Source organism: Malania oleifera, chromosome 13, assembly GCF_029873635.1.
Source record: "Malania oleifera isolate guangnan ecotype guangnan chromosome 13, ASM2987363v1, whole genome shotgun sequence".
NCBI classification, from domain to species: domain Eukaryota; kingdom Viridiplantae; phylum Streptophyta; class Magnoliopsida; order Santalales; family Ximeniaceae; genus Malania; species Malania oleifera.
Genome location: NC_080429.1, coordinates 2865298 through 2880165, shown reverse-complemented (window position 1 = coordinate 2880165; position 14868 = coordinate 2865298). Strand labels below are relative to the sequence as shown.

At 33.1% G+C, this 14868-nt stretch overlaps 1 protein-coding gene across 1 annotated transcript; it reads right to left on the bottom strand.

The window, feature by feature from the left end:
- Positions 1–459: 459 nt before the first annotated feature.
- On the bottom strand, positions 460–9287 carry LOC131146711 (uncharacterized). The gene is made up of 4 exons (XM_058096464.1): positions 9135–9287; positions 1521–1593; positions 1384–1439; positions 460–797 (listed from the first exon to the last, which is right to left on the bottom strand). The coding sequence occupies exons 1-4, from the start codon at positions 9200–9202 to the stop codon at positions 683–685; spliced, it is 312 nt and encodes a 103-aa protein (XP_057952447.1). The 5' UTR covers positions 9203–9287; the 3' UTR covers positions 460–682.
- Positions 9288–14868: the final 5581 nt, after the last annotated feature.

Sequence of the window (14868 nt, the reverse complement as noted above, 5' to 3'; positions counted from 1 at the left end):
ATTGGGTTCTATTAAATTCCACAGAATTTCAAATTTGAAACTCAAGTTTGAGTTCTCAAAGAGTACTGGTGTGCAGTTTCCATGTTTTTAAATTTGAATGCTCACTAGAGTTTACAGGGGATCTGCTAGACAAATATCATAGCACCTTTTGATGAGATGAACAAGAGGCTTTAAGAAAATAGTGTTTGAATTATGTGCAAGTAAGCAAACAATAAATGCAAATGACATGGCAAAATAATGTAAGTCACAATTGTGAATTCTGGAAAATATTGTCTTTGCAAACTTAGAAATTAAACCTGAAATTTAAATTAGTATGAATTAAAACAAACACAACAAAAATCTAATGGATGTTTTCAGAAACTGCTGAAAGATGTCGATGCACAGAACAAAAATCTTTGGACTGCACAACTACATTCAAATGCTAATAAGTCTGACAACGCCTTTGGTAGAACCGCCATATTAGTTCAAGTAGTCCATTTTCTTAAAGCTGATCATTGTAGAGAATAAAGCTAGAACAGCAGCAGCATCTGAAAACTGTCAAGGTTATTTGTACGTGTCTGGTTTGAGACAGAATTAACCCTACAGCCCAATTTTGGGTTTCATGATTTTCATTAATGAGCATGAATAAAAGTTACAGCTCATTGAACAACAAAAACATACAAATTGGAGAACAAAATTGACATCATAATTTCGTTGCTGGGCTGAATTCTTCGATTGTTCTTGTTGCGAGTGTAAGAACGTCGACAAAAGCACTAAATGATGCACGAAGGAATCTTGCCTCAACAGCCTCGAAATGTCTGCATCAATACCAGAAAAGGGTAAATGAGAAAACAAGTCAAAGCAAGGTTAGGATCAGAAAAATAAGGCACTAGAAGGCTACTGTATGCTAAAATGGCCAACAATTTGTTGAAAAGATGAATTTGCCCTGTCAAAAATTCAAAATAGAATTCCAAGAATATTTATGTTTCAGTTAATAATATAAAAATATTACTTTAGTAGCTATTAATAAATACTGTTTTATTGATGGAATAATAGTTTATAATAACAAATAAACAATGATAACGTTGATGGTATACTTACCAAAAAAATTTAATCATCCCCCCTTTCAAAATTTTTATCGTAAGATCTCCGCACAAACAAAGTGTCGGGTTTTTTATTTTTCATTTTTTCTAAAGCAGCCTGATTGTATATACTTATTATATCATACCAACACAAATGAGAAGAACAAAATTTCACGGCTTTTCAATTTTGGAGCATGTTGAAATGATGAAAATCACTCTATTTCAGTAGATACTAATAAAATAATTTGTAGGGAAATAATATAAAAGAAGTTCTTTGACACGCAAGGATCCAACTACTACTTGTCAAGGAGATGAAGCTCACATTGACAGCTTCCCATTAGAGATCGACATCTGCCGTTTCACTTTGTCTGGTTGCAGCTGCAAGTGGAAATAAAATTGATTAATAATCTAATTGAAAACTACAAAATAGCTGGAGAGTTTCAACAGATGAAGCATCACCTCCTTATCAACAGCTAAGGCTGTGCAGACCACAGAAGCTTTTTCTTCAGATCCATAATCCACTTCTAAGTCACTGAAGGAAAAATATCAACAAACAAACGTATTATGCCTTGGTTTCAAAATCAAAATACTAAGAGTCATACTGCACAGAGGAATGTTTTAGAAGGCTCAATCAAGGGTTGCCTCAAAAAGAGGCACACCCAAAACACATTTGAGGCAAAATCTAAAATACCAAATCCCAAGGGTCTAGCACATTATACATTAAGGTTCATGCATTTGTATAAAGACATACATTTTGCACCTTTTTAGTTGGGGATTGTGCATTTTGGGTGCGTGAATCTCAAAGACTCAAACTAGATTTGGATTGAAACTTTGTAACATGTTTATATGAAAGATGTCCTAATCTGAGTTGATCTTTAGAACTCTTGAATCTCAAGCTTTCCAAAAATAATTGAGAATTGCATCTTTTGGGTGTGTGAATCTCAAATTAGATTTGGATTGAAACTTTGAAACATTTTATATGAAGGATGTCCTAATCTGAGTTGATCTTTAGAACTCTTCACTCTCAAGCTTTCCAAAAATAATTGATAAATTGCATCTTAGATCATAAAAATAACTTGAAATTTGTCATCCTATTTGTAATTTTCTTAATTTTTTTTAAAAATTGTAATTTATTTATATATTCTTATCTAAAAAAAATCCCAAAAGGCTTATGCATCAACACCTTAAGGCTTATGCTTTGCCCTCAGAAGGGTTAAAACTAAAACACCTTGCCTTTTCAAAATACTAGCACAAAGTCTCACTGAAAAATAAATAAAAAGGGTCAATAACAATTATTCCCATGAACTTTAATGCAGGAACTAAATACCCACGCCACCTTGGTTTTAGATCAATCAACATCGGTATTGGTCCTCTTTCAAATGCCCCTTTTGTCCAATATTGCGGTTAATGTGTTAACCCATGTATACTACATGCAAGGTCTAACACTGAAAATGATGTTCCAGCCTGTATTTGCTGAATAAAAAACATGAGGGTTTGAATTGCTAGGTTTCAAACATAAAGAGAAGCTCAACGATCAAAGTGAGAGAGAAACTCATCCTTATTGGTTTATGTTGTGCTGTACGTTTAGGCATATTGATGTTATTCTAAGGTTGTAGAGCCTTCATCTTCTCGAAATCTAGTTTGTGTACTATAGGAGAAGTAAGACCTTATTTCTATGGCTTTGTCTTAGTTGTTGCTATGTTCTAGTTCCCAGTTAAATATGCTTACTTTATGAAAGTAATGGTTCTGTGTGTAGTTGAAAGAATGCTTCGAATGGTCTCTGAGCAACTGTTGCTGTCCAAAATGGTGGCAGTGTTGTAGTGTTTTAAGCATGTTGTGTGTGCGAATGGTCACTCTATGCATCTCTTTTTCTTATTGCATGTTTTATATGTATTTAACCCCTGTGGTGTTGCTACCTTCAAATATGTTATTGCTATATGCATTTAATCCATGTGCTATTGCTGCTTTCATTTTCTATGACTAAGTTAAAAATTGGACTCTTGGGCCCTGTTTGGAACTTGAAAACACTACATAAAGGAAAGGAAAATTTCAAATGAGTCCACTTTTTCATGTTCAGTTAACAAGTGAGAAAGCAATGAACAAAAGTTTGATTTTTATACATCATTAACATTTGATTTTTATTTATTTCTAAACATATTAGAACAAATTTTCATTTTCGATAGTATTTAATATATAGTATAATGAAAAATGAATTCCCTTCTTGTTTTCCATTCCTTTCCTCTTCCCAAACAAAATCCTTCATCTAAACAGACCCCTAACATCATCTCATACAACTTTGGGATTTTCCTGTTCCATTCCGACATACTAAATAGAGTTAGTTTCTCAGCATACTCATCATCAATGAACTGCCTATATAACCTCCAACATTTATGTTAACTGTTCATCATCTTGATTTGGAATGTAACCTAATTATCTAATTGTCTATCTTTTAACTGTGAATTCTCCCCAAGAATTCCTCCTACATTCAACTTTCTATTTGACTCATTCTCCAAAATGAATTTTCCTGGAATCAAGGACTGATTTGCTCCCTATAGATTTTCTCAAAATTTGCACATTTTGGAATAACATTTTGCATGTATTCTCACCCGGGGCGATGGTGGTTACCATGATTCTCTCATAAAAAATCATCAAATTTTGGGAATCTGTCATCTCCTTCATCATTTGAATATCATGGAGAGACACTGTATGTCTGTATCCTAACTGAATTTCAATAACCCGTTGCTTTATTTTTTATTTAAAAACTTTTTAATTTGTAAATCCCCACTCTTGACTTAGATTTTAACTTCCTCCATGATTTTGAGCCTTACAATTCACTTGCCAACCACCCTTCTAGTTTTAGGATATGCAACCAAATAAGTCCTCATCCATAAACATCGAAACCATCACTTTCATAAGCAAACCCTTCATCATGTCTACCCACTTCAACAACATGACACTGGTTATGACTCGTTGAGATCCACTACATCCTTCAACATCAAGAGATTGGGATACTACTAGTTGAGATCCATTACACCTTTCAATATCAAGACATTGGGTTATAACTAGTTGAGAATTGAGATCCACCACATCCCTTAGCATCATGACATTGTGTTATTATTGGTTGAAATTCACCACAACCTTCGCTTGGGATGCAGAGGTGTATTCAGTTCTATATAGTTTGGTTTTATCCAAGACTGAACATTGAACCAAACTTGTCAGCTTGAATTTAGCAAACCAAAACTCAATCGTAAACTGACGGTATAGTTGAAAGTCGAAGACTGGTTTATCAGTTTGGTTTGGTATTGTTGCCTTTTCTAGGTTTCATCCTGTTTTGATAATGACAAACCAAAACATCTAATTGTGCTATTAAGTGTGTACACAAGTATTAAGGTACTAAGCACAATAAAAGATGCAAATTGGAAAGCCATGAAGCATACAAGATGAAACTATTTGGCTATGAACATGGAGCATATAAAGACCAAACTTGAAGGCGATAGCTATGATCATGGAACACATTAAGTCCAAGCTTGAAGAATTTAAAGAATTTATTTCAAGTATTTTGCAAATAGGACCTATGTAAGTACACTTTCATTGATTATGTGAAGAAGCTCATAGGTGACCTTAGTTGGACCTTAGGCACTCTATATTCCATTGAAAATCATTTTTAAAATGTGCAAAAATTACTTCAAGGTGTTGAAAATCATTTTACAAATGTGCAAAGTGTTAAAATCATTTTTGGAATGAAAAACCCCAAAACAAGTTTTTCAAAATCCTTCATGTTTCTGCCGCTGCATTGATGAGCTATTTTCTCGATCAATCACTTCTCATCTTAAATAGTGTTCAACATGAAAGTTGTGGGATTTTCTCTTAACTTTCTTTTGATACCAAAAACGTCCAATTTGGAATTTTATAGAAAAAGTTATGCTCGAAATACTGAAGGGTGTCCGCAGCGGAAAACCCAGAATCCAGGCGACTGGATCTTTACTTCGGTTGACTGAAACTCGCGGATTTGACATCCGACCGAACGGGCCTTCGCCTCAATCGACTGGGCCTCTCGGGCAAAGCAGTGTAACGGCCGGGAAATGGCTAGTTTTCAAAATAAACAAATATTTTCAACCCCCAACGGTCATAAATCGGCTAGTAGGCCATTTTGGCTATAAATACAAGGTCTATAACTTGTTTTAACGGGAAGAAAAAGAGATACTTATCCATCATAAAGTTTTTGATCTTTTGTTGAAAATTTTTTTCAAGCTCTTTGCAAATTCTTTGTTTATCCTTCAAGTGCTCACCTTCTAGAGTCTCCTTTGAGCTTCATTCATATTCATTTTGGAGTGTATTAGATTTGTATTTCAAGTGTACTCATTCGCTCAATCAAGGAGCATTCATTGTACAACTTCTATTTTTCTTTCTACAAACGATGGTTCAGGTGTAAATCGTGCCAAGTAAGAGGATGTTGCTTGGAAAGGTATCTCCGCCTATAAGGAGGGATTATAAAGGCATCTCCGTCTGTAAAGATGGATTGTAAAGGCGTCTCTGCCGAGTGAAGGAGGGAGGTGGCTCCGCCTATTGAAAGGAGTAGATAGTGAAATCCTCAAGTGGTTTTCTTGAGGCAAGGACGTATGCGGATATAGCCAAACCTTGTAAAAATCCCGGTGTTGTTTTCTCTTCCCTATACTATTTTATTTCCGCACTTTTACGATTATATATTGAGATTGCTTTTACATATTTAAAACACACACAATCTTTTTAAATTAAGCATATTTACATTTGTTCATATTTGTTGTGAATATTGATTGTGTTTGTTCACTTAGATCACGTGCCTAAATTGTGATTAAAATTATTAAGCATTTGCATAAAATTTTTAAACACCCAATTCACCCCCCCCCCTCCCCTCCCTCTCCTTTCTTGGGACTACACCATTCCTAACAAGTTTTTGGATTGATGAGACTGCCCAAAGGCCACATGCCAAATCTAGGGAAAAAAAATTTACAAAGCAGGCAATAATAGCAACAAGATACAGCCCATGGGATGCTGAAAACTATTATGACTTGGGTTTTTATAGGAGGGCAAGGGTTCCCCCATATTCATCAAAGTTGGTGCAGGACAAGGCAACCGCACGAGGGACTAACAAGGGAAAGGCAGTACTACTACTGCCATAGCAATCCTGTATGCTGAGCATTGAGCAAGAAAGAGAATTGAAGGGCCTTTCCCTTGTCCCACATCATTTTGGGAGTAAGGGAATGGTCCTCTTCCTCTTCTATAAATACTTCCATGCCCTCTCCTCTTCTGAAAATCCTTCCATCCCCTCCACTAAGAGATGAAAAGAATTTACATTCGTATGAGACTCTGGATTATTATTAGTTGTATATCCGAAATTTTTTAAAATTCAAAAAATTAGCAAAGAGAATAACCATAACAGAAAACTAATATTTTCTGCCAGAATTTATTCTATCAACTAGGTCTCTACCTAGTTGTAAGTACCACAGTGGGTTCCCTATGACAAGTGCACAGCCTTTAAGCATGGTCTCCAACTCAATTGCTTTGAGATTTATTTTATCAATACTATCTTCTTTACTATTCACACATGTAAATCCAGGAGAATAGACAAATCTCCTAGCATGATATGAAGTGATGTCAAAAGTTCAATCTCATACAACCATAGAAAACAAAAGCAATTGTAGGACTGTGGTTAAATACATACGAAACCACAATAAGATATCTAAAAGCAATGTTAGCCAGTGGGCTAACGCATATAATAACACACAATAAGTAAATAAGATGCAGATGGGGGCTAGTCACACAACAACATTTTTGAACACTACAATATCAACACCATCTAGGACAACAAAAAATATATGAGCACCATTTGAAGCATTCTATCAACAACACGTGAGATCATTGCTTTTCATGAAGTAAGCATATTTTGCAAGGAGCTGGAGCATAATAAAAAATAAGATAAGAATTCGGCTATTCATCATGGCCCCATGTGGCAAAAACAAAGAGGAGGGCACATGAGTACACAAGCCTCTCTCTCTTTGCTTTTACCATGTGAGCCCGTGATGTCATGAGCCTGCAATGGTTAGTAAAGAACAACATAAAGATTAAAGATAGATAAATACGACCTTGCTTCCCCTTACAAAACACAAACTAGATTATTAAAATATCCTTAAATTCCTTTAGGCTTGGGAAAAACTTTGAAACCCTAGCAAACCAACATGCACAAACAATTCTCATATGGCATAGCACATTCCAATGTGGATGTCTTCGAAATCCTTATGGATTGAACACACAATGGTTGTTGATTTCTCTTTAAGCTTGAAACCCTAGCATAGAAAACCCTAAAGACCTACACATCTATTTTATTCAACAGAGGGGATGGGAACACCATTTCAAATGTTAAGCCTGACATTTAGTTCATGTGGGTTGAGAAATTGATGTTACTAAAATAGGGCCAAAACCCAGTGTATTAATTGATCCATTTTAAGACCAAGAGGGATAACTTGTCACCATGTCATTGTTTAGGGGGTAATTTGATAATAACCATAGATATTATTTCCAAATAAAGAAAAGCAAATTCAAGAGTTAACCAAAGATTTAAAAAAAAAAAAGAAAAAATAAAAGGAAAACCTTTTTTTATTTATTTTTTTGTTCACACATAAATAAAACAATGATAGATATGAAATGGTCTATAATAAATAACAAGAGAATGGAGAATAACAGAGCTAACAATTGCATGCACAATGGATTATCTAGTTTACCTTCCATTTGGTTCCAAGATAGACCAATTTGTTCCAAGGAAGCAAAAGGGTTAAAAGGAAACTTTGTCAACTTTATTAAGAAAAGCATCCATTTTTCCTTCCTTCCTCACATTTTGAGAAAGAGACAGCACTTTAGTCTTAACGAGTTTGCAATTTCAAGCCTTATTATTCATCAAAAAGTGACTACAACATGAGCAAAAAATGTTTTCCCAAAAAACAATAAATGAGAAAAGGTAAAATTCCATAGATTAAGTAAAACTTAGGCTGCATTTTTGTTGCACAAAGCTAGATTTCATTCAGATATTAAATTCCTCAAAACAGAAACCCTTGCTGTGTTTAACAATTTTTTTGGGGAAGATAGGGGGAATCTGGATCAATGTAAATTCAATTCCAAAGTGCTTGGAATGGAGCTCCAACAAAAAAATTCCTCCACATGTATTTATTTGCAGCTTTCTCAAGAACAACCAGGAACAGTTCCAAATTTTCTGAAACATAAATTATTCTCAGGATAGTCAAGATCAACCTATCCATGAGCTTAGGTGTCTATTCCAAAATCAATAGGAATTCACTTAGGTGAAATTCTCTATACTTAATCGTTGGATTCCTTAACAATAACACACCATGTAAACTGAAATAGTGGGATCTACGTTCTACACGCAAGAAAAATTCCTTTTTATAGTCGACACCACATGCTTTTATTGTTGAAATGGACAAAATGAAAGTAGGGAATTTTACCCTATTAAGAATTCCACTTGTGAAATTTGTCCCACATCGAAAAAAAATGAGTATTTGATGGGTGATTATATATATGGTGTAGTCCAAGGCCCAATATGCTTAAGCTTTTGGGTCAAGTTGGTGCTCACCCATATGTATCAAACACACCTATGGACTCCTCTGTGTTAACATACCCAAGTCACTCCCAAATCAAAATAATTCATAGAAGACTCCCATAAGCTTCTGCAAACTGGGATTCCAGCCCATGCTATAAGAATCAAGAAATCCAATCAGTAAGTTTAAAATTCTCATTAATCTCATGAACCTAAAAAAGAACAGTTGAAAAGCAAATTTCTCTATCACAAAGCGACACTGCTACTTCAGCAGTTCTTTCAAATTTATCTCTAATGGTGACAGTAATAGCTCGAAACACCAGCCCATTAACGAAGAAAGCAATCAGGAAACCTGGATTTATCGCTCTTAAGCTAAAATTTCAGCCTTTTAACCATCCCAAGAAGATTGAAGAACACATACAAAAAAAGATTTAAACAAACCCATGAAAAAATACATACAGTAAAATAACAGAGAGAGAGAGAATTACCAGCTAAAGTCCCATTGAGAGGGAAGAGTTTGGCCATTGGAGCTGTCGGGAGCAGCTGTAGCAGCCATTATCTTCCAGCAACGTGGGGGAGGAGGGCTTTAGGCAAGGGAGAGGGACAGAGGATATTTTATTTTGATAAAGCGGCGTCGTTTTAAGTGTGTGAACCTTGACCTTCTTCTTATGTCGGAATTGGAATTTTTAATTTTGGGCAATTTAATTGTTTGATGTCCATATTTAAATTAAAAAAAAATAAAAAATCAAAACAGTTGTTTCTTACCCAGTCTTGTTTTTTGAGGTTAACAAAATGGACAAATTAAAATGTTCTCTTTGTTGAAATAATTTATAAATAAAATTTATGTTAATTATATAATTTACATATTTATAATTTAAGTCAGAAACTCTCTTAAATAGGCTTTGACGATATTTTTATAAAATATTTAAAATTTAATTTTATACTATTTTTGAAATAATTATGTTGACCTGATAGGTCATATTCGATTTTGATAATGACAAATACTTTTGGTATTTGATGACTTTCGAGTTTGTGTGTAGGTATGTAATTAGCAAATCAACTAATAGAGAATAAGTCCCCATATCACTTACATAATCAAGGGAATTAATTAAAAAAAAATTGGACTTAATTGAAAATATGTAAGAGGTCAGGCGACCGAACCCCAAGTATTCAAAACACCTTGGGCGCCCAAACAACTAAGAAGTCAGCGAATTGACTAGGTTTCGGGCAACCGAACCCATCTCAGAGTGCTTTTCACCAACCTGGGCACCCGAACATTTTAGTTCAAAAAGACCTCCGGGCGACCGAACATAGGGATTCGGGCCACCAAACCTATAACCGCGCACCCAAATTTATGAAGAAATGTTTCTTACTTTAATTTGGGCCACCAAACTTTAACTCGAGCGACCGAAATTATTTAAAAACCTTTTATAACTGTGTCTATTCGGGCGACCGAACCAAGGTTCAACCACTTGAACCTCGCTGAGTTAAAAAGTTTTTAACTGAGATAAATACATGTTATCTTGGGTTAATTATGTTTAAACATTTTTTAAACTTTTCTAATAGTACCCAGTGGGTCCCAAACCATCATATTTTTGCCCTTGCCTATAAATATAGGTTTATTTGTGAGGATTAGGGTGAGATTAACCAAATAATTAGCCAAAAATCTTCTCTTTTGAAAATACTCTTTTTGTCCAAATACTCTCAAATTTCTATTCCCTTGATACATTTTAGTATTGTGAGAGTATATTTTGGAGAGTTTAGCTTAGGTTTATCTCACAAATTTTCATACTATAAATCTTGTGTTGGGATAACCTAGTAAGTTTAGGATATTTGCATTGTTATTGCAAGTGTCCAATAGTTTTGCTTTTGGTTGTGCAAATATTTTTATAAGCTATAATATTTTTCAAACTACTCCTATGCTCATTACATTGAAAGAAAATATTTTGAATTAGTTTGAATATTTGATTAACATCTTTAAAACTTAGATTATTATTGAGATTTGGTATATATTGTTTCAAAAAAATAGCTTGATTAGAACACTCTTGAGCATATTAGCGATCATAACTTATTGAGTATGATTTGTACAAAAATGCACATCACTGAACTTACATTTATCTACATTGTTGATGTGTGATTGATTAAGTATACTGTGCATATTGGGGTAAATATCTGCTTTACATGAAAGCATAATCACTGTACCATTTGATTGTGAAAAATATTGTTGTATTTCCAGGTGTGGCCTGAGGGGGTTTAATCTAACCCGGAAGGATCAGGTTGGGGTCAGCCCTGTGAATTTGACCTAGGGTTTTCTCCGCCCCGCAAGGAGAATTTATAAAGATTGAGGTCAATTTTGTGCTAATTGACCTGATTGTAATCAGTGTCGTTCCACCCGTTAAGTGAGCCATTAGTGGAATCCTTGGGCTTGCGAGTTTGAGGCGGGGACACAGACACAGTTGACCGAATTCCGATAACATATCATTTGTTTATTTACATTTCTGTACTTTATATTACTGCACATGTATGTTATTGTGTAAATGATGCGTATGATTTGAATTTCCACATATTACATTTATCTGCGCATTTGGGATTGCATAGATTGACCTTAGGTTGAGTAATACTATTACTAGATTAGTTGAACCTAGGGATTAATTTTTAAAATTCTAATTCACCCCCTCTCCTTTTGGGAATACAACAAAGTTAACAAATTATTATGTGACTTATTATAAATAAATCATTCATGATTATTCAAAAATATAAATAAATCATTCATGATTATCCGAAAATGCTCCCAAATAAATAAATAGGTGTGGAAGTTATAATTGAAAACCAAGATTGAATCTACCGAAACATTGGTTATACATTTCTTTTGAGTTTTTTTTTACAAAAATAGTTAAATTAAAATAAAATAAATATAATTGTAGGTTAGTTGGTGAAATAAATATGGAAATAAATCTAATCGACTTTCCAATAGTTAGTTTCAGCACAAAACCAACTATTAAGAAGTCAGTTTTAGCTCAATTTGATTCCTTACCACCGAATTTGTGTCGAGTCTTTTTGTGGTAGGTAGAACCGACTTTTCAAAAGTCTGTTCTAGTTAAAAATAAAATAAAAATTGAAATAGTCAAATGACCATTCATTATCTCTGAGCGTGTGTTAGTGTCGTTGCCTCGATATCAACAAAACCAACTTTTGAAAAGTCGATTTTGCTTTTAAATCCTCCCGTAGTCCTTTCTTTTTCCTCGTGCATTCTCCCTCTTCCTTCCTTCTCCCTCCCTCCTTCGGCCTCCCTCTAGCAAAGCTGCGTCCTCCGTCCCCATTTTGCTCATCCAACGACTCTTTTTCAACAATCAGTGAGCACGTTGTTAGTGAATGTTGTCATTGAGAGGAAGGAGGATCACCCGTACAAATATCCATTCAATCAATTAATCCTAAAAAAATCCTCTCCTTTATACTATCGAAGTTGAAATTTTCTCAACTTTTGTGTTTAATGTTGTAGTAGAAATGAACATTTGGAGTTTGTACGTTGATTTTTTACATTAGTTTCATTGTGATTGAGGTATTTTTATGATTGTAATGTATTTATATTAATGTATTTTTGTGAGATTAAGATTTATGTACATGACATAAGATTTGTTTTAATATTTATTATGGTGTTGTAATTTTGTATTATTTTCTTACACGTGAAATTATTTTTTTCAACCTTAATAATATGTTATTCTGAAAATAATAGTTTTAAATGACTTGAAAATAATTATTTGTGAAAATTTTATTAGAAAGAATGTTGATTTGAAGTAGATAAGAATAATATTGTTGAGATACTGTTTTGAATAAAAGTTCTTATTTGTTCAAAATTTTTTAATAGCACCAATATTTTGTTAAAGAAGTAATTTATATTAATTTTTTCTAAAAAAAAAAATAATTTTAGGAAAAAATAATTCTTAAGTTGCAATTACTACATTAGTTTAGTTGAAATTTAGAATAATAAAAATTTGCTTTGGAATTAGTCATTAAGTAAAATATATTGAGTTGAAAAATTAGTTGTTATGTGGGAATTTTTTTTTTAAATTGAAATAATTTGTATGTTGTCATTAATTTTTTAATTTTTCTGAGAAAAATATTTACATTAGTTTAGTTGAAAATTTAAATATCATAATTTGTTTACAAATTATAGAGTTAAAATTATTGATTTCAGCTACATAAAACATAGTTAATATTATTAATATTATATTAAATAGTGGCCTCATGACTTGTTGCGTGAGATTTGTTTTGTAGATCCTTATTTTATTTTGTTTTGTTTGGACTTATAATTCTGTTTTGGCTGGATGTTGGTGTTATTTTTGAGAGCCCTTTAATGTTTTGTCTTTTGTTTCTCCCCTTGATTGTTTTGTAACCACGGTATTCCTCCACAAAAAGTGAGGATTTATCAATAAATAAATGAAGGTGTCACCCTTCTTTGAAAGAAAAAAAAAAAGGTGTTTTGGCAATAGTTATTTACTGTTTATTTTATAAAATAGTATTAGCGAGTAATATTTATTTACATATTAAATGATTTGAATATATTAGAAGAAAAAGTAGTTATTTTAGCACTTAGTTATTAATGATTAGAATTTAGTTATAGTGGTAGTTAAATAGTGTTTGTAAACTGAAAAGTTAAGTGTGATTTAAAAGAGAAGAATTTATAGTAATGGTTATTAGAGTAAGAATATATTTATTAATAGGATAGTGATCAATAAATAGAATAATCTATTACGTAGAATTGAGAAGTGATTAAGATTTGGTATTGAAAATTTAGAATGATGTCAAGTTTGTCGACTAACAAAATTACGATTTTATCATACATTGATGGTAAAATTATACATTGATCAAATGGTATTGAGTATAGTACTAGGTTAACGAGCGTGATTCGAGTCAGAAGGATGATGAAGTTAGAAAGTTTCAAATGAAAAATATATGAAGGATTAAACATTGATGAGAATGACTACACATTAAAATTGATTTTGAGATATCCGTAATGAGGAGGTGGTGGAAGAAGACATGTGTCGATAATATGATTCAAATGTGATAATCACATTGGACTCAAAAGTTTTTGTTTTGATATGTACATAGCCGAAATTTGTTAAATGCATAATTCGAAGTAGGAGTATGGGTGGAGATTCAACCGTGCAGAGGGAGACTTTTTCATCATTATCAATTTTATAATAAATTCAATACCGTTGAGACGAATAGACTGTGCGATCACCTTTCACAAGTGACAACGACTTTGGGTTAGAATGATGTGCCACATACGTTGTTTCAATTAGAATTTTTGTCAATGGAGCTTGCACCTAAGAAGACAATTTTGCATGGATTCAAAGTCGGACTCAATTTTCATGACGAACCATGACCATCAATTGAGTATAGGCGTGACTAAAGTTCATGTGCAACTCTGTCCATATCACTTTCAAATGGTTCAATCAATTGTAATGAACGAGAGGGTGGCATACAAGGTCGAACCGATGCGACCTGACATTAAATGTGACCGTGAATGGAAAAAGACAATTTATAGAAGGCGGGATAAATGAGGTGGATGGATCAGATGAAAACTAGTTAGCATTCAACAAACCTATATATATACTTAGGGATATAAACATACAATAACAAAACATTGCAGACTAATATTGTTTGTCATCAAAACTTTGGATAATTGAAATAAGAGGATTTACTGGGAGTAAACAGGAATTCAAGGCGGCAACGTGTTGTTTAAGATACTCGAAAGACAACAAATGGTATACTTTTGGACTAATAATCCTTTGAAAAGCCTATTCAACATTAATAAGAAATTATTAATGGTCCCATGTCAGATCAACATCATTATTTCATACCTTTCACACACACACACACACACACACACACACACACACATATATATATATATATATATATATATATTTATGCAAAGTAATATTACAAGACTCTCTATAAACAATTGTTGTGTTGTTCTTTTAATTGGATTAAATTAGTTTATCTTTTAAGAAAGTTCACTCTATTAAACTTGAAAGTTGTGAAAAAGTAGTATTTATTTTTAACAACGGCTAGAAATTATCACCTCTTTGTTGGATTAAAAATAGTTGTTTTGACGTGTTTTCCTTACTTATAAACATAATATCCATTCTCTTTTTGTAGTTTAACTAGTGAGAAAGAAAAAAATAGAAAATTAAAAGTAAGGTGCCATTTTTTGTA

Bases quoted from the DNA above. Each gene is read 5' to 3' on its own strand.
- LOC131146711 (XM_058096464.1), bottom strand. From the start codon at position 9,202: ATGGCTGCTACAGCTGCTCCCGACAGCTCCAATGGCCAAACTCTTCCC. The intron at 1,440-1,520 runs GTGATGCTTCAT...TTCCACTTGCAG, and splicing joins CCTTAGCTGTTGATAAGGAG to CTGCAACCAGACAAAGTGAA. The intron at 798-1,383 runs GTGAGCTTCATC...GTATTGATGCAG, and splicing joins TCTAATGGGAAGCTGTCAAT to ACATTTCGAGGCTGTTGAGG.